Raw genomic sequence first — 20,474 nt, 5'->3', positions numbered from 1 at the left:
ACTAGCGGACACCAACTTGGGACTCCAAGTCAAACATTTTCATGTCAAGGATCCCTGGATTGATATGCATTTGGCCACAGAAACTAATTTGAAAAGATGAGAGAGAGATAAGTCAACCATTTTTTGAAAATAGCCGATGTACAAGCTCACAACGTGTCACGATGTGGTGCGTTGTGAGCTTGTAGATTTTCTGTTTTTTAGAATTTTGCTGGGGATCCGATGGAACCCACTCAAGGACCCCTGGGGACCCCTGCCTGGACCCCACTTTGAAAAAGACTGCCCTACAGATTGCCACCCTTCCCTCCCTCCAATCAGCATCCATAGAGGGCCACGTTTCTGATTTGGGCCATGTGACGTCAAGTGCCATTTGTAGAATTCTTGTGTAGACCAGTAGTTCCCAAACTGGGGGACGGGACCCTCAGGGGGGTCCACAAATTGTTTATTTTATTTCTTTTGGGGGGGGGGGGTTGTATTTTGGGTGGTTGTATTTTGTCTCCCAGCCCATCTGTTGAGACATTTAAATCGTGTCAAAGGTCATTTCTCACATAGACACTGGCTCTATTAGCTCAGCACTTGCGCAGTAAACCGGGTTCAAATCTGGGGTAGAAGACTTAAAGTTACATAGTAAACATACTTGATATGCCATGGGCCACATCTCTCTACGGATGCTGATGGGGGGTGGGGAGGGTGTCAATGTAGGACAGTCGTTCTCAAAGTGGGGTCCAGGGATCCCCAGGGGTCCTTGAGGGGGTTCCAGCGGGTCCCCACATACCCCGGATTTGAACTCGGTTTGTGTTGCAAGTGCTGCAATTCTTACCATTGAGCTAATAGAGCCGGCCTGCTTGCTCAGGGGATAAATTGAATCTTGACCATAAGATCAAAATTTGTGTCAGATCCTGTGTCTAGGTGAGACATGACCTTTGACACCATTTAAATGTCTCAATAGAGCTTGTACATCAGTTATTTTCAAAAAGGTATTGACATAATTATCTCTCTCTCATCTTCTCAAATGAGTTTTTGTGGCCAAATGCATATAAATCCAGGGATCCCTGACATGAAAATGTTTGACTAGGAGTCCCAAGTTGGTGTCCGCTAGTGTGCAAACCTCACATCTCATCACATCACCACATCATCGCTCACTGCCACTTAACTTTTCCATGATGAGATGGAAAGCATGGAGAAGAAATGCAGCTACTTATGCATGTAAACATGGGAGATGAGAGGGGCAGACTGTCAAGGGATCAGTCAAACTTTGGTACTAAGTGACATGGGACATCCCGGTTGTCACCAGAAGAAGAAAAAGCAGACTCTTTCTTCTTCTCAAAGGGAGGTCGGTTTGCTGCCACTCTGTCCCGGCGCTTGGCACCAGCGTGTCACAAAGTTAGCCTCGCCGTTGAAGCTAAGCCTGGCTGATGCCATGCAGCTGGACCAGGCTGACACGGGTGCCACTAATGGCTTCCAAACTTGGCTTAAAGACGTGAACGTTGGGGAAGGCTGAATAATTGAGGGTGGAGCATATGTGAGGCCTGCCACTCTGGATCCCCCAGACTCATCAGTCTGCACCGGGATGTGTGGCAGGCCGGGCAGTGATGCAAAGTAACTACAGTACGTATAGTACGTACATTCACTACAAGTATTGAACTTAACCCATTAAGACATGAGGCCGATTCTACAAATGGCCTTCTAAATCAGTAGTTCTCAAACCTTTTCGTGCCAAGGACCCCCCAAATGATACGTATTTGGCCGCGGACCCTCTCAGAAGAGAAGAGTTGTGTAAAAAATGCAAACTTATTAAATGTTTTTTCAAACGCTTTCAAGATATTTTCAAAAATGTTCAAAAATAGCAGATGTACAAGCTTGCAGCGAGGTACAAAGTGACATGCAGTGAGCTTGTAGATAGCCTCGATCTCCAGGCTTTTATTGTTTAGTGTTGCTAAAAAATAAAAGCCTGGCCCAGCGCGTTGGTGTACTCGGTATGAGGAAGTGTTTCACTTCCCAACCAACCAGAGTGCAGTGGGCGTCGCTCGTAATGTTGTGTTAACGGGGCGGGGGTTGACGGACAGATCGGTGAACCAATGGGATCAGCCGCAATCTCTCGCCGGCTCTTTACACCCGCCCCTCTATACACGAAATCAGGAGCGTTGGGGCAGTCTAGCTTGTAGATAGCCGACGCTAACATCTAAAATGACACACATGCTTTCCCAGTTTTAATGGGCTAAGTAAAATGCTGAGTTTTTTTTTTAATTTAGAGAATGTAAATGTTTCAATACTTTACACTTCTACCCCACTACATCACTTTTTATTATTGTTTGAAAACGTTTGCGGTATTGCTACTTTAAGTACAGTACTCAAGTAAATGTACACTGTAACAGTCCACCACTGCACAGAACAAAGAACAAAGTGGAAAGCATCTATAAAAAAAACATCTCGATCCCTCCCGACGTCACATTCTACCCGGCGACATCAACATTCTGACAACCAGGCAGCCTTTGCTCGCAGTGCCGTCCAGGTCCTTGATGACGGGCCGCGTGGACCGGCGGGCGCTAGGTGCCCCGCCATTTGGAAAAAAGGCACCGCTTAATTAACTCTTGGCTGCCGACGGTGACCCATTAAGTAGTTAGCTGGTACGGGGAGGCGGTGAGTAAACACATCTGGTGGAGGGCCTTTAAGAGGATGCGCGACAGATGCGGCAATTCCCTTTTCCACGCTCTCCCCATTTAAATAATTCACCGCGTGCTCCGGCAATCCCTGCCACCCCGGACCACCTGCGCGTGCCACCGGAGGAGACCCCCGGTGGCCACGTCTCCTCCAATCCATCTGTCGGCCTCTTGCTCCCGGGCCGTCGCCGCAGCAGACGCTATACTGAGCGCGCTCCGTTAACGCCGCGCCTCTGCTTGGGCCACAGAACAGCCTTTTGTTTTAGTTTTTTCTTGCATTGAACTAATCTTCCCGAAACATCATGTACATATCAGAGATAAGAGGCAGAAACCTCTCATCTCCGTATTCCCTACTTGATCGTACTAAAGCGTCACACGAAAGCAAAAGTAGCAGATCCACAAGCGTCGCGCTTCGAGCTTGTAGATCTGCTACTTTTGCCGTTTTTCTATTTGAGTCCTGAAAAGTTACCGTTTTGGACATATGAGGTTTCCACCCGACATAGACGATATGCTATCAGTAAGTATATATACTTTGGATTATTTTGACCCGCTCCTATTCTTTTTTTATATTTTTATTTCTCCTGCTTTTACATATCTCTATTCTCCTCCCTTCTCAAGAATTTCTCTTCTCAGGCATCATTGCCTGAGGAAGGTCTACACGACCAAAACGTTGCTTTACATTAAAAGGGATAGTTCACCCAAACAATTTCTTGTTTTCCTATCGATATTCTACCCCATGGAGACTTGAATTCATGGACATTTTTTTGTTTTTGTCGCATTGCTAAGCCAATAATTTGACCAGCGGACCTGTCGGCAGCGGTTCCGGTAGGAGACACAAAGGAGACTCTTTGTGTCTCTCCTACTGGAACCGCTGCCAGTCATCAAATTATTGGCTTAGGAATGTCACAACAATGGGTAATTGATAGAAAAAATGTCATTTTAGGGGTGAACTATCCCTTTAATCTTTTCTCTTCACCATGGCAAGTGGCAGTGTTCTGTGCGGGTATATCTTTTATTGTTGATCTCGTCTACTGTTTTTTATCTGCCTACGCACCTGCTTCTAAACCTTTTTAATCTAGTTGTGCGAGAAAAAAAAAGTTGTATTTTACACAAATGCCCCCTTGCCCATTTGAAAAGAGCTTGTACCAGCCCGGGACCCCCATAATAGATGTGTGTTGTTGTTTTTGATTTATAGAATTATAGAGTACTGTACTGTAAGGGAGGCAAGAGTAGAGAGAGTGAAACCTATGATCTCATTCTGAATACCGGTAGTTATTTTTATACGTTCTCTCAATGGGTTTAACTTCTAACTGTTCCTCATTTAGCTGGGGGGGGACGGGGGGGTGTCTTTCAGGCCAAGGAGAGAGAGATGAAGCAGGGACCCCCACTACATATTGTAAACAATTGTGTTGCAGATAAAACTTTTTCATAGATTTCATTGACTCATCCGCTGATGTTCCTCAGAATAAGGATTTAAGGTTGAAGTGGTTAAAGGGATAGTTCACCCGATTAGTCACCCCATGGAGACTAATGAATATTTTTTAGTTTTTGTCACATTCCTAAGCCAATAATTTGATGACCAGCGGACCGGTAGGCAGTGGTTTCGGTAGGAGACACAAAGGAGACTCTTTGTGTCTCCTGACGGTCATCAAATTATTGGCTTAGGAATGTGACAAAAACTGAAAAATTTCCATAAATTGAAGTCTCCATGGGGTGACTAATCGACAGAAAAAAAATCTTTTTGGGGGTGAACTATCCCTTTAACACTCTCACCGCCGGGCCCGTAGCCTACGGACTGTGTTTTTTTTTTTTTTTTCAATTTTCTACTACGGCACATTTCATCGTAACACCACCGGAAATGGAATTATTCAGGATCACGTTTTGCAGATCCCGTAGGACTCCATTCTAAAGCGCACACTGTAACGCCATTTTCTTCGATTGTAGTTTTTCTCCTCGCTGATCACTGTTTAACAAACCGTTCTAACTACAACATGGCGGCTCCGTTTGACACGTGGTTTGGACTGGTACACGCAGGGAGATCTCCGCGATGTTTACAAACAGTGCTCAGCTCAATCCTAAGGATTTTAACGAGGTCTATGGCGACGTGAAAAAAACAAAAAACAACAATAAAACGTTGGCACTGGTGAGTACATTATGAGATTAACCTCTGGCGGTCAATGTGTTAATGTAAAAAAAAAAAAAAAAAAGAACAATCACACAAATATTTGGTGGCCCCCCTGTAGTAACTCTGAGGACCCCCTATAGACCCCCTACTGTATATCTGTTTTCTGACAGCATTTAAGCATACATCGTGGGGCTTTCATATAACGTCCCTCCTTCGGCCCTCTCTCTCCCGGTTTCGCTCATTGAGTGATGCAAGTATAGAAGCAGCGCTTCCGTGGCGGCGGTGGGCATCATCTGTGGTGACAGCTGTGGCGGTCGGGGTACTTGGAAACACTGGCATCTGTTGATGATGCCGCCTCCCCCTCCTCCCCACTCCCCCCCCCCCTCCTCACTGCGTACTCCCCATTAGGAGCCCGCCCCCCCCCCCCCGCCCGGCCTGGCGGGGGCCCCACTGGGGCCGTCGACGGGGGAGGTTAACCCATTAAGACCGGGAACGCGTCTGTGTCATTTTTTTTTGGATTTCTTTGGCTATTCAAAAATAGCAGATCTACAAGCTCATAGCGCGGCACCGAGTGCCGCACTATGAGCTTGTAGATCTGCTATTTTTGAAATGTTTTGAAAATGTTCGCAAATCTTTGAATATATATATATTTTTTAAGCGTTAGGATTTAGGAAAAAAGAAATGTTTCAATCGGCCTCAGGTCTTAATGGGTTAAGTGGCTGTGGTCTTGCACCGACATGTCCTCACCTGGTGTTTTCACAACAACGAGGCGGAGGGCAAAAGATAACTACAGGAGCTACGGGGGCCGGGAGGTCGACACCTGCTTTATTTACCCAAGCAGGTAGAGTAGAGGGAGGGGGAGGGGGGGGGGCTAATGCAAGCGGCGCCCTCATGAATAATTCAGCAGGGTTTGTTTTCTATAGCAGCGGGCGCGGTGAATCCATCTGCTCCATGGGGGAGGGGGGGGGGGGGGGGGGGGGCGGTGTTTCAGAGACCTACGCTAGAATTGGCTTTGCTGTTTGACTGCGCTCCGTGTTTCGTGGCGTCGACACGAAGGATCGCGAGCCGTTTGGAGAAGTATTATAGACGCAGTGTGGTGGTATAGCAGTACTCAGATTTGTACTTATTTACCTATTCCGGGGGGGAACATTCACCCAAAAATAGCAGATCTACATGCTCACAACTGAACTTGTAGATTGGCTATTTTTGGCGAAGAGATTTGGTGTAAAAAGTACAGATGCAACTCAGGTCTGTAGTGTGGACAGGGGTAATTTAGTGATTATATAATAATCATTAAATACACATCCACGCATGCACGTGTGTGTGTGTGTGTGTGTGTGTGTGTGTGTGTGTGTGTGTGTGTGTGTGTGTGTGTGTGTGTGTGTGTGTGTGTGTGTGTGTGTGTGTGTGTGCGGGGCACTCAGTCGTGCAGCGGTGTGTGTAAAAAAGGGCATTTGACCTCTGGGGTCAGGCTCCTTTCCTTCTCTTTGGCTGATGCTCCTCCATATGCTTGTGGAGTTGTATTCATATGCACCAGAAAAAATAGAGGCCCAGTTTGGATCAGAGAATGGTTTGATCATAGTGGAATATTCAATTGATAAACCCCACCAAACGTTATTACAGGTCTGTTTGACTGAAGTGGTTATAGTAAGTTAAAGTAGCAATACCTCAACGTACCACACCATAGAACACAGGTTATTTTTCTCTATTTCCTGAAAAGCAACGTTTTTTTGGACATATGAAGTTTCTACCCGGCGACCGATGAAATCCAACCTTCTTGTCAGAGTTTGGTGAAACAGACATCAACGTCAGGAGATTACCGGCCTGCAAAGTTGACTTTGAATAAAAGCTATAATCTCATTGTGAGTCGGCCTACAGGAGAACGCCATCACCCGTCAAGACTTTTATGATGGGATTGTAGCCGGCGAGAACATTAAAATCTGTTCCATCCGAAGGTCTTAGCAATCATCTGCTCCGTTTAGAGATTAGAACAGATGAGAGCACAATTGAAGAATAGTTATCCAATCAAGATTATGAACTTAATTCTGATGTATTATTGTTTTTTTTACGCTGCAGGTGCTAAGGTTTTAGAACTACATATTTGTCTTTCTTTCTAGGGACGCAACTATTGTTTAATTTCTTAGCGATTTTTCTATTACTTACTTACTTTTTCGATTCATCGAATAATCGAGAATCATGTTTGGTTTGATTGTTGTTTTTTTTTACAATCAGTTGTATTGACGCAACATCTCCACTGTTCAAACGTGGCCGTTTCCCGTCGTCATTTCACGCCGTCACCATTTCACAGAGAAACGCACAGAAGGAGTCACAGGCCAAACCATATTATTATTACTCGCCTCACTTCAGAACAATTGGGTTTAGGTTGGAAATCAGTTAAGGTTTCCCTTTAAATAGTAGTGATTGAAAGGAAATAACGCACATCATCAAAATGTACACACACTCACAGCTGGAAACCAAGGCATGTTTACAAAGATTGCGCGTTGATACAAATAATAATAAAATGATTCTAATAATCCTCTTGCAGACACGTAACCTCAATAAATCACATCATTCTTAACGACGTGTTTGTGTTATTGACAGCTCAACATCGGTAGGGATAGTGAAATCCCAGTGTAGACTAATATGTTTTTATACGGGATATATGAAATATAGGGATAATGTACTCTACAGCCGTGGTTCTCAAAGTGGGGTCCGGAGACCCCCAGGGGTCCCCAGCTACTTAATAAAGCATCACAAGCATTTTAACCACTTAGCTTTGGCTATTCAAAAATTGCAGATATACAAGCTCATAGCATGACACTCGGTGCCGCGCTATGAGCTTGTACATCTGCTATTTTTGAAAAATCTTGAAAATGTGTGCTTATCTTTGAATATATATATTTTTTTAAAGCGAAAACTTTTTTTACTTTGCTTCTGTGGGGGCCCTGGCATAAAACATTTTCAGATGGGGGTCCTTGGCATGAAAAAGGTTGAAAACCACTGCTCCAGACCCATAGAGAGAGAGAGAGTTCTGACACTCGCGTTCACTTCTTCGGGCCAGGTCTTCTACATTGGCGAATAGTGACAAAGCCCTAAACCGGAAGTTCATGGAATGCATTGAAGTCTACGGCTCCTTGTAACTATATTTCCAGTTTACATGAACCACGTGACCGACGCTGTTTCTGCCCCCTCATTGGCGCAACTCTCTAACACAAGGCTCTGGCCTGCTCTACAGTGTAGACCAGCTGGTGTTGACGAGGTACTTACTGTCCGACCTCGTAGAGCACCGGAGCTGGACACAGCAGATAATCATTCCTCACCGTGCTGGGCTTATGATCTGGAAAACATTACAAAAGAAGAAGGGGAGAAAAAAAATTAAAAGAAAAAGTAAGCTCCCTGCACACACACACACACGCGCGCGCGCCATGACACACGCCATATGAATTAACCCATTCAATCCGGGAACGCATCTGTGTCACTTTAGATTTATTTGGCTATTAAAAAATAGCAGATCTACAAGCTCATAGCGCGGCACTCGTATATCTGCTATTTTTGAAAAATCGTGAACATTTGTGCAAATCTTTGAATATATTATACAATTATTTATTTTTTAAACTGAAGTTGCTATATCAGTGGTGCTCGGACTTTTCCAGGTCAAGAACCCCCAAAATGACATGCATTTGGCCGCAGACCCCCATCTCAAAATATGTTGTTCCAGGGACCCCCAGAAGCACAGATCGGAGTTAAAAATGTTCGCTTTAAAACATAAATATATATTCAAAGATTTGCACAAACTTTCACGATTTTTCAAAAATAGCAGATCTACAAGCTTGTAGCGCGGCACTCGGTGCAGCGCTATGAGCTTGTAGATCTGCTATTTTTGAATAGCCAAAGAAATCTAAAATGACACATATGCGTTCTATCCGGTCTTAATGGGTTAAAGAGACGACTTGTTTCCAGATGTACAAGAGGCAGCCATTTGTCACGGAGCAACAAACACAAAGGGACAGGAGGGAGCCGTGCACAGTGGAAGTGTTGCTTTAAAGCTGCCATCCACAACTCACGTGAATGAATGAAGCCTTACGTTTTAAACCAATATGTACAGTAAGACCTATGGTTCTCGAGCCATTTCACGCCAGGGACCCCCCCGAATTAATATGCATTCGGCCATGGACCCCCCTGGAACCTTTCAAGGACCCCTGTGTGGGGGGGGGGGGGGGGTTAAGTTGCTTGACCCCACTTTGAGGACCACTGCAGTACAACAATTGGTTCTCAAATGGGGTACGTGTATACTGGTTGACCAGTAGTACTGCCCGAAGCTCATCAGCGCAAGGGGGGGGGGGGGCATTCCATCTTGAGTTGAGCGGTTAAGTGATTTGGTCTCTCATGACAGACCTGGGTTCGACTCTCCGGGCACGATATAAAACGTAATGACTGCCGCTTTAACTCTGAGTGTGTGTGCGCACGCACGCGCGAATGTCCACATGCGTTTGCGAGCACATACAACAAATGTGTCTACTTTAGAGCACGGACTCGCACACACACACACACACACACACTTTAGCCCCGATGGTCATTCAAGATTAAACGGGAGACGGGTCGGTTCTGTCTCCCGGCTGCTTCCAGGCTCCAGGCTGGTCGGGCTGAGAGAGAGAGAGAGAGAGAGAGGGAGAAGACAGGAGCATCTGTTCCCCATATGTGCTGCATGTCCTGCGATCGCAATAACGCCCGTCCATAATTATAAGGTGCCCCTCCTGTTAAAAGGGTCTGGGCAGAACACATTGCGAGAGCCAATGAGGGAATAAATAGCACCCGGCGTGGGCCAATGAGAGAGAGCGCCTCGGCTAGGAGCGGATTAACAGGAAGACATCTGTTAACCACGAACCCTTAGCGTCCCTTACTCTCGGGCGAACTTTAAGCAAAAATAGCCGGTCTAGAAGCTCACAACGCGACGCGTCGTGAACTTGTAGACCCGCTATTTTCAGCGGAAGTTATTTAGTGTAGAGGAGGGGGGGAAAGGAGGGGGACTAGTATACAGTAGATCCCTGGGCGACTCCGGGCAATGGAGTATATAGGGTTTAAGTGGTTAATGTTAACCCTTCCTGAATCGGACGGCGTGGCGTTCTTTCTTTCCAAAATGAAAAAATATAAAAAACGGAAAATTATTTGTGTCAGAAAGTGTCAAGAACGTCAGAAATAACTTTAGTGGGAGGGAAGAGGCTGTCACTGGCGGAGCGTCAGATTCCACAGATCTCGCCGCCAAAAAAGAAAAAGCCTTCAAGAAGGACTTGGCTCCCGGTGTCAAAACGCAGTTTCCTTCCGCCAGAGATAAAAACGTCATTCTTGATGGAACAGACTGCGGGATCAGAAAAACAAGAGGCAGGGTGACTTGCATAGCCTCGTTGCTTTGTTTTATTTAGATTTAGTAGAGAGATATAGAGTGGCTGCGCGTTGATGCACTCCCTAAGACTCAGGCCTTTGTACTGAACCAAGAATGCCACAAGAATGCCCCGGACTACAATAGCACGTATGTGTGTTTAGATATCGGTGTTGGTTGGATTTACTTTACTGGAGTATTTCCAATTTTCAATACTTTTACTTCTACTCCACTACATCTCAGAGTCAAATATTGCTCTTTTACTCCACTACAATTACTTGAAAACTTTAGTTACTGGTTACTTTGTAGATATAAATTATCATATTATAAAACATACACTTTAGCCATATTTTATACCTAGGCTATTTGAAAATAGCCGATCTACAAGCTCGCAACGCGTTGTGAGCTTGTAGATCTGCTATTTTCAAACATTTTAGTTTTGGTACTCTAAGTATATCTTGATGCCAATACTTTTGTATTTTTACTCAAGAAACATTTTGAACACGGGCCTTTTACTTGTAACAGGTATATTTTTATATTGTGGTATCGCTACGGTAACACTTTCTATGCATCCTGTTGTTTATAATGCATTATAGACATGGCATGCATAGCAAGTGTTACGAAACGTCTTATGTCCACTTCGTAAATGAATGCCTTATACTTGATCATACTACAGCATCACTCAAAAGCATCAAAGGTGGCAGATCCACAAGCTCGAAATGCAAAGCGACGTGTTTTGAGCTCGTCGATCTTTGCTTTTTCATCTTACTTTTCTTGGAGGCTGCAGATGTTGGCGAGTTTGTATGGAGAAGAATTCCAAGTTTTTGCAACACTCGGTCAATATTCAACATGTCCGATTTATGAGTTGACATCTTGATGTTGCATTGTATGCATGGTTAGTTCATCTATATCTATCTAAATCCCAGGCACAAAAGTATTTTTGCCAAAATGCATATCATTTTGGGGGTCATTGACATGGAAAAAGTTTGGGAACCACTGTTGTAGATGTTAGTATATTGGGCCAGCCCTACGGTTAAACAGACACTTACGAAACTGTTGCTCGTTGACCGTGAAGGTGCAGACCACTCCCTCGTTGGTGCGTCCCTGGGTGAAACCGTTCCCCCTGAGGACCACGTCAAACGACTCTGTGGGAAGAGGAGGAGAAACAGGTCAACATGCAACACACACACACCCAAACATGCACACTAACCCATTAAGACCTGGAACGCATCAGTGCCATTTTAAGATTTGAGCTATAACCATTATTTTATACTTTGGGCTATTCAAAAATAACAAATCTACAAGCTTTGTAGATCTGCTATTTTTGAAAAATCCTGAACATTTTGTGCAGATCTTTGAATATATATATTTTTTTAAACAACATTTGTAACTGAAATCTTTGCTTCTGGAGGTCCCTGGAACACAATATTTTACAAATGTTCTCTTTAAAAAATATATATTCAAAGATTTGCACACATTTTCACGATTTTTCAAAAATAGCAGATCTACAAGCTCATATGAGCTTGTAGATCTGCTATTTTTGAATAGCCAAAGACATCGAAAATGACAGAGATGTGTATCCGGATTGAATGGGCTAAACACCCACACATGCAGCCTAGTGCAGTGGTTCTCAAAGTGGGGTCCGGGGACCCCCCAGGGGTCCTTGAGGAGGGTTCCAGGGGGTCCCCAGCTAAAGCAGTTAAATGTAGCATCTCAATCATTTCAACCACTTTATCCATTTATACGTTGGCTATTAAAAAATTGCAGATCTACAAGCTTGGGAACTTTGTACATCTGCTATTTTTGAAACTTTCTGAAAAATATCGAAAATTATTGGTTGGAATAATTTTGATTTTATTTGTTGTTCTCTTCTGGGGGTCCCTGGCACAAAACATTTTCAGATGGGGGGGTTCTGCGGCCAAATACATATCAATTTAGGGGTCCAATGTCTTAGTGGGTACTGGGTAGAGAGGCTGCATCCATCAGTTGGGTGAAGCTGAAAATGTAACTTATGGGACAAATAAGGTAATACAAAATCTAATCTCTGAAACTAAGGTTTAAAATTTGTTTTTAGAGCTTCACGCTTCTGATGGCTTTGGTGATCCAAGGGCCCAATCCAAAATTGAAACGGCAAACGAACGGGTATAGCCCCCCAACATAAAAAATAAACACTGAATCTGTTTATTGGCGCTTGGAATTGAAGGAGGTCTGGCACGATGGTATCGACGGTATGATATGAGATAATCCAAATAAATCATGATTCATGGTTTGATAAACAGAACAACGGCCCACGTATTGAATTTGGATTGAAACAAATGCAATACACAAAAAACACCCACATCGAATATCAAACAAAATGTCACACGTTGGAAATAAAACAGAACTCATTTGTTTTCCCTCTCCACTTGTTGGGACACTTGGCATCGGGGCTGAGCTTCCTCAACATGCGTTGTGGTTTGTGTTGGCTCGGATCCGGGACGCGTTTGTGGACTTTTTTTACAGAGTGACTGACCCGGAAAATTCTTTGAGGTGGCTGTTCATCTGTAGCTGGTAGTATTCCACATTGGTCAATGCTCTTGCTACATCAATAAGGCCGTTTGTCCATCAAAAAAAAAAAAAAAAGATGAAAATATTTAAACTGGCCTGATAAAAAACGGCAGGCGTGAACGCGCAGCGCAGAATAGACTCCCAAGCGCCTCGCCACTGGCATTTCCAGCATAGTGTAAATATGTAGATATTTCAAAATGTTATCCCACGATTTTGCAACCCATTTTTTCACCCAGTGCCAATTGCCTATGTAATCCTGGGCGCTACTCTCCCTCTGCCAGCCTAGGAAGAGCCCAGAACTGAGCTCATGCTTCCTTCAATGCATGAGGAGCTAGCAAGCTGCTTCTTATGACCTGACAGGGGGGGGGGGGGGGTTTCCCGGTAGGACGTAGCGCGTGGAAGGAACAACTTATTCCAACCAGTTCCTTTCCCCTGCATCACACAGGGAGAACATGCAAACTCCACACAGAAACACAAAAAACCTTCAAAGAGTGCAGGCCCTCGGCACAAAAAAAAAACGTTTCAGAACCACTGGTCTAAAACACCGCCTTGGCGGTCGTTTCGGTTATCACCAGCTTGCCTGTGTGTGTGTGTGTGTGTGTGTGTGTGTGTAGGGGGGGTCATCTACTCACGGTTTACACACACACTGGAGGGCTCCACGCTCAGGATCTCGGTGCATGATTGCTTCAATATCTGGGAAGAGAGGAGAGGAGGGAGGAGGGGGAGGGAGGGAGGAGGGGGAGGGGGGGCGGGAGAACGGAAATGGATACATTATTACACGAGCGGCTAGAATAATAAATACATCAAGGGCCGGCAGTTATCGTCTCTGTCAAGTTTAGAGAGCGAGATTAGGATGCAAACACCTGAGAGATGTCTGCCCCATTTGATCTGGGTTTCCTCGTGGCCGTGGGCTCCGGGAGAGAGAGAGGCTCCGGCGTATATCAGCGGCGGCGACGTGGCGGAGAGAGAGAGCGGCCGTGTCAGCCTTTATGGGAAAATTATGCAAGACTATTACATTCCTCCATTCTATTAAAAAAAAAAAAAAGCTCGGAGGATCCTACATTATCATATAAACAGGCCCCTGTGTGAGCCCACTGTCACAGCGCCCTACTATCTCCCATGATTCAATAAATCAACAAAGGACAAACTATGCAAATCCCGGTACACAATCAGTAAAAAGAAGCATATTAAACCATTAAGACCGGGAACGCATCTGTGTCATTTTAAGATTTCTTTGGCTATTCAAACATAGCAGATCTACAAGCTGCTATTTTTGAAAAATCGTGAAAATGTGTGCAAATCGTTGAATACATATATTCTTTTTAAAGCGAACACACTCAAATCTTTGCTTCTGGGGGTCCCTGGAACAAAATATGTGGAGATGGGGGTCCGCGGCCAAATACATATAATTTTGGGGGTCCTTGACATGAAAAAGTTTGAGAACCACTGACAGCAACATATATATATATATTTTTAAACTGTTAGTATTTAGAAGACATTTTGTAGAATCGGTCTCAGGTCTTAATGGGTTAACCGCAATATATGACACTTGAACCTTTCATCCCGCGTTGGGCGAAACTTCAATCCTGAGTGTGTGCGAGTGTGTGAGTGTGTGCGTGTGCGTGTGCGTGTGTGCGTGCGTGCGTGTGGGTGCGTGTGTGTGTGTGTGTGTGTGTGTGTGTGTGTGTGTGTGTGTGTGTGTGCGCGTGTATGTGTGGGTGCGTGTGTGTGGGGGGGGGGGCACTTATGGCAGCGTTATTAAATATGATAGTTTGATATGGAAATCGTTAAAAAGCAGAGAGGGCTGAAGACAGCAGTGTGCACTGTAAAAATCATCAGTGTTCATTTAACTCCCGAGAGGGTACAAATGGAACCGGGGCCCATTTGGTTCTATTAGTACACGTTTGGAGTTAAACAGACCCTTAAAGGGTTCCGTTTGTATACTCTCTCAGTTAACCCATTAAGACCTGAGGCGATTCTTAAAAATGTTTTCTAAATCCCAACAGTTTTTTGAAAAAAACTCTAAAAAAATCTAAAAAAAAGTTAAATATTTCTCGAAAATAGCAGAGCTATGAGCTTGTATATCTGCTATTTTTGAATAGCCAAAGAAATCTAAAGTGACACAGATGAGTTCCAAGTATTAACTAACACTAAAGATTTGATTTGTGTGAGGATATGCAGAGGTGCCAATGTGGCCTGGCTCCAATGGTGGAAAAAGTACTCAAATGTTTTACTTAAGTAAAAGTATCACTACTGCATTGTAGAAGTACTCTGTTACAAGTTAAAGTCCGGAATTCAAAATTGACTTGTAAATAATTGAGAAAATAGCTCAGGTATAAAATAGGGCTAAAGTGGTTGATGTATGTTTTATAATGTAATAATTTATATCTGCAAAGTAACTACATTTTCAAATAATTGTAGTGGAGTAAAAGTACAATATTTGCCTCTGAGGTGTAGTGGAGTAGAAGTCAAAGTATAGACAATTGGAAATACTCCAGTAAAGTAAAAGTACCTCAAAATCGTACTTAAGTACGGTACTTGAGTAAATGTACTTTAGTTACTTTACAACACTGCCTGGCTCACATGGGAGCTATTCTAGCTATGCTAGATATGATTTGTGGGAGAGGGGGAAGCCATTGTTCACATTATCTCAGCCAGCGCTGGGGTTCTGGAAGTCAGTGTTTCCTAGAATAGAGTTGTTCCAAAGATGACTTATTTCTGTGGTCGGAAGAAGGAAGCTAGCAACTTCCTAGTTATCTCCACTTAACCCATTGAGACCGGGAACGCATCTGTGTGCTATTTTTAGATTTCTTTGGGCTATTCAAAAATAGCAGATCTACAAGCTCATAGCGCAGCACAGAGTACCGCGCTATGAGATATGTTGCTATGATATATGTTGCTATGATATATGTTGCTATGATATATGTTGCTATGACATCAGTGGTCCTCAAACTTTTTTCATGTCAAGGACCCCCAAAATGATATGTATTTGGCCGCGGACCCCCCTCTGAAAATATGTTGTTCCAGAGACCCCCCACAAGCAAAGATGTGAGTTACAAATGTTCACTTTAAGAAAGATATATATATTCAAAGATAAGCACAAATGTTCACGATTTAAAAAAAAATAGCAGATCTACAAGCTCATAGCGCGGCACTCGGTGCCGCGCTATGAGCTTGTAGATCTGCTATTTTTGAATAGCCCAAAAGAAATCTTAAAAAAACGACACACAGCTGCGTTCCCGGTCTAAATGGATTAAGTCAATGGGATTTTCTTTTGCATTGGATTTTTTATTGTTGCCGAAAATAAGTTCTGGGGCAAATAAAAGTTCTTCTAAATGCTTACACGTTTTGTTCCACAAGATTATCTTCACAAATGAACACCCGCTTTGGGATTTCCAAGGCTTAAAGTTGCTCTATGTGACTTCCCTGTTCCAGGTCTAATGGGCAAGTGATGACATTTTTACCACTAAGCTAAAGAGAGCCAGCCTTCTTGCTCAGGGGAGGAATAGAAATTTGACCTTCAGGTCAACATTTTTTGTGTCAAACCAGAAACTTGTCAAACCAGAAAGACTGTGTCACTGTCAAAGGTCGTGTCAAACTGGACACAGGATCTAAATGTCTCAATAGAAGAGCAGGGAGACCAAATACAACCACCCCAATTGTACAGTATAAGTTATATTCGATTAACATACTCTACTGTACTGATTGGACAAAATCAATTTGTATTCACTCAAAAAACGTGCATACTAGAGCTTTAAAAGCAATCGCCAGCAGTAAAGAACAAACCCTGCTCGACCCTGTATGAACCACTGACCTTATTTCAGGCATTTGATCTAAGCCCATTAAAAAAATACAGACTTTGAGAGAGAGAACCAGGGAGTGCAACATGCTTACTCGTTTCTGAGTTTTGGGACAACAAACTTTGGCATTGACTGAATCTAATCGATTTTAGCATAAGTTTGTGATTATTTTAGTCACGATCTGCATAGATTCTTTGACACAAAGAATACATTTTTAAAGCTTGGCTCTTAAGAGATGTCATATATATTCTTTTAAAGCAAACATTAACTCAAATCTTTGCTTCTGGGGGTCCCTGGAACAAAATATTTTGAGATGGGGTCCGCGGCCAAATTCATATAATTTTGGGGGTCCTTGACATGAAAAGGTTTGAAAACCACCGATATAGAAACGTACGTTTTTCAGAAAACTGTTAGGATTTAACTGTAAGACATTTTGCAGAATCGGAACCTCAGGCCTCAATGGGTTAAGTGGCTCTTTCATAATAATTCAAGTTATTTATTTATTTTTGGGCGGTGAAACCGCCCCTATATGTGAGGTTTGGACAGGGGGTCCCATTGCACCCCCCCAACCCTGCGCTGTGATTGGCCACCATTGTACCCCCCTAACCCTGCACCGTGATTGGCCAATCACGGTCTATTCAGGACTGTGATTGGCTAGTGAAACATGACACATGTGCATAGCCCTATAAATAGGACTATGCACTTAAAAGTTAGGGGTGTACAATGGTTGGTCCACAATATTACAATATTACTTTTCTTCCATCACTTCTTCCATCACTGTGATGACCACTGTGACCACACCGCCCACTTCACACTGGGTGTGATTTTTTATATTATGGCTAGTGATTTTGAAAGACTGACGCTTTTTATGGCACTCAACACAAAGAAATTACAACACATCGTGATCTTATCAAGGCCCAAGAATCATCATGAATCATCTACCTGGGAATTCCCAACCCGACACCTCGGAGCAAAGGTTTAAGGCAAGGCAAGTTTATTTGTACAGCACATTTAACCACTTGAACCCACAGCATCCCTATTCTGGGGGGAACATTAGCCAACAATAACGTGTCGCAGGGCCTGTTTTCGGCGAAGAGGTTTAGAGGTGTAGAGGGAAAAAAAGAGTAGTCGAAGTTACAGAGCCACAGGTCATGTTTAAAAAGTATAGAAGGTTTAAGTGCTTTAACAATAAGGCAATTCAATGTGCTTTACATAACATATTAAAGCATAATGAAACTTGTTTTCTTCCAAAAAAGTTCAAATAAAACAGAAAATAAGAAGAAAATTACAGTGTAGAATAAATTATTTTAAAATAAGGTGTTAACTCTCTCAGTGCCAATGAAAAAAACTATTTATTGCAAACCATGCCAACTTTTTTCTTTTTTTTTTTCAAAGTAAAAAAAATGTGCTTAGGAAGCGAGATACAGCCTTTTTCAGTTATAGGTTAAACAAAGAGTGGATGGAGCTGCAAATCTTCAGATAATTATATCTTGGGTTCTGAACACTTTTTTCAAAAAAAAAAAATATCATTTTTTTAAAACTCGGGATTTCTCGTTCTGGCACTGAGGGTATAACCCTAAAACTCGGGATAACTCGGGGTCTGGCACTGAGAGAGTTAAAGGACAACTTTGTTTTTTTTACAACCAGGGTTACTATATTAGTTTGTAATGATAATAATTAAAAGATGAGTGTTAAAAAAAATCATGTATTGATTGATTTTTTTTATGATTTAGTGATTTTTAACCGGGGGGGCGGGGGCATTCGATCCATTGCTAAATAGTCATGAAGGCAGCCTCCGATTTCCGTGAACTTTTGTTCAAATCAGCCTTATGGTGGCGCTGTAACAGGCAGATTCACGTTTTGGCCTATAATTAGGCCTATAATTAGGCTTTTAATTATTATCATTACGAACTAATAAAATAACCCTTGTTGTAAAAAAAAAAAATTGTCCTTTAACACCTTTACCGCCGGGCCCGTAGTTCTACGGGCCGTTAAATCCAACGGTTAAGCGCCGAGCCCGTAGTCCTACGGGCTGCGGTCTTTTCGCGCATGCGCGGTCCGGGTGCACTTTCGGAATTTTTTTGATCCACTTCCGTTTCCGGTTTGATGACAGGAAATAGAATTATTTGGGATCCGGTTTCGACGATCACGCCCGCTCCCATTCTACAGACGAAACTGAAACTCAATTCTCTTCCTGTAGTTTTTTCTCCTCGCATTTCACTGTTTAACGTAATCCGCTCTAACTACAGTCATGGAAGTCCGTTTGACATGCGGTCTTCACTGGGAGATACAGGGAGATCTCGCGGATGTAAACAGACCGTTCACGGCTCAATCTTAAGGATTTTAACAAGATCTATGGCGACATGAAAAAAACAAAAAAACAACAAAAACACCTTGGCACTGGTGAGTACATTATGAGATTAACCTCTGGCGGTGGATGTGTTAACATGGAGCTTAGTAATAACACAACACAAGCTAATAGTATGCCATCCGTATGCAGAACTCTGAAATCTGCTTTCTCTCCCACTTGAACTGGCTGACATCAGTAGCTAAAGGAAGTCGGCCATTATGTGCTGGTTAGGCGGAAATGTGTACTTTTCCCAAAAGGCAGCTGCTAAGATAACACAAGAGCCGTTTGTTGCATAATATTAAACGTTAAGCAACCACAAGCATGATGCAACATATTGAATCGTGACCCGTGTCACATTTGCCTTTCCACCCTCACTCTATACACCACTGGTTCTCAAAGTGGGGTCCAGGGGGACCCCCAGGGGTCCTTGAGGGGGTGCCCAGCTAAATGAGTTAGGAATCAAATGGACCCTTACATGTCTGTAACTCAGACAGTACAAATGGAACTAAATGGACCCCAACGTGAATTAAAGGAGTAGTTCACCAAAAACATGACTTATTTTCTATCAATTACACACCCCATGAAGCATTGAATTAATGGAGATTATTTTGTTTTTATGGCATTCCTGAGCCAATAATTTGATGACCGGCAGTCTCTCCGGTAGGAGACACAAAGAGTCTCCTTTGTGTCTCCTACCGGATACATTAGCATCTTTATTATTATCAAATTATTGGCCCAGGAATGTGACTAATGAAAATGAAAACTACAAAATATCCATGAATTCAAGTCTCCGTAGGGTGAATAATCCATAGAAATAAAGTATTTTTTTGGGTGAACTATCCCTTTAACACACATTACAGTACAGATTAGGGGCCCAGAAATAAAACAAAACAACAACGTGTGTATCATATCTAAAACATATCAAACTCGAAAAAATAAAAAAAAGGTTGAGAATCACTGCTCAATGTCATCACTCCTCTTTCTCTCCCATCCGTTTACAAATCAGAATAATCTCCGCCGAAACACCATCATCATCAAAACCTTTTGGGCGATCTCATTCTCAACTCCTCACGAGGAAGAACGTCCAGGATTACTAATGGCTGGAGAATGCTCTCCATTCCATTTAGATCCTGGCTGCAACAGACACTCACTCTGTTCAGTGTGCCGCTGTTGTTGTGCTTGGGACGCTCTGCTGCACACAGTGCAATCCTCTGGGTTTCATTTTGAACGCAGAGAGTGTACAAATGGAACCAAACGGACAGTGGTGGAAAAAGTACTCAAATGTTTTACTTGATACTGCAATGTCGAAGTGCTCTGTTACAAGTGAAAGTCCGTAATTCAAACTTGAGTAAAAGTACACAAATATTGGTATCAAAATGTACTTAAAGCACCAAAAGACAAGTAAAAGTACAAAAATGTTTGAAAATAGCAGATCTACAAGCTCACCACGCGTCGCGATGCGACGTGTTGTGAGCTTGTAGATCGGCTATTTTCAAATAGCCTATGTATAAAATAGGGCTAAAGTGGTTAATGTATGTTTTATAATGTAATAATTTACATCTGCAAAGTAACTAGTAACTAAAGGTTTCAAATAATAGTGGAGTAAAAGTACAATATT

The 20,474-nt window shown here is 43.0% G+C and overlaps 1 protein-coding gene across 1 annotated transcript in view; it reads right to left on the bottom strand.

The window, feature by feature from the left end:
• Positions 1–20,474, bottom strand: part of antxr2a (ANTXR cell adhesion molecule 2a) — a 102,938-nt gene that overhangs the window by 63,644 nt on the left and 18,820 nt on the right. Inside the window, exons 8-10 of the mRNA XM_080432988.1 lie at positions 13,339–13,399; positions 11,209–11,304; positions 8,050–8,119 (exon numbers count right to left, since the gene is read on the bottom strand). Of these exons, the coding sequence (XP_080289114.1) occupies positions 8,050–8,119; positions 11,209–11,304; positions 13,339–13,399 (227 nt within the window). The remainder of the gene's footprint in view (positions 1–8,049; positions 8,120–11,208; positions 11,305–13,338; positions 13,400–20,474) is intronic.

The sequence above is a fragment of the Gymnoscopelus braueri genome, assembly GCF_963280865.1.
Source record: "Gymnoscopelus braueri genome assembly, chromosome: 7".
NCBI lineage: Eukaryota > Metazoa > Chordata > Actinopteri > Myctophiformes > Myctophidae > Gymnoscopelus > Gymnoscopelus braueri.
The sequence above is the reverse complement of the archived record's forward strand: the minus strand, read 5'-3'. Positions and strand labels throughout refer to the sequence as shown.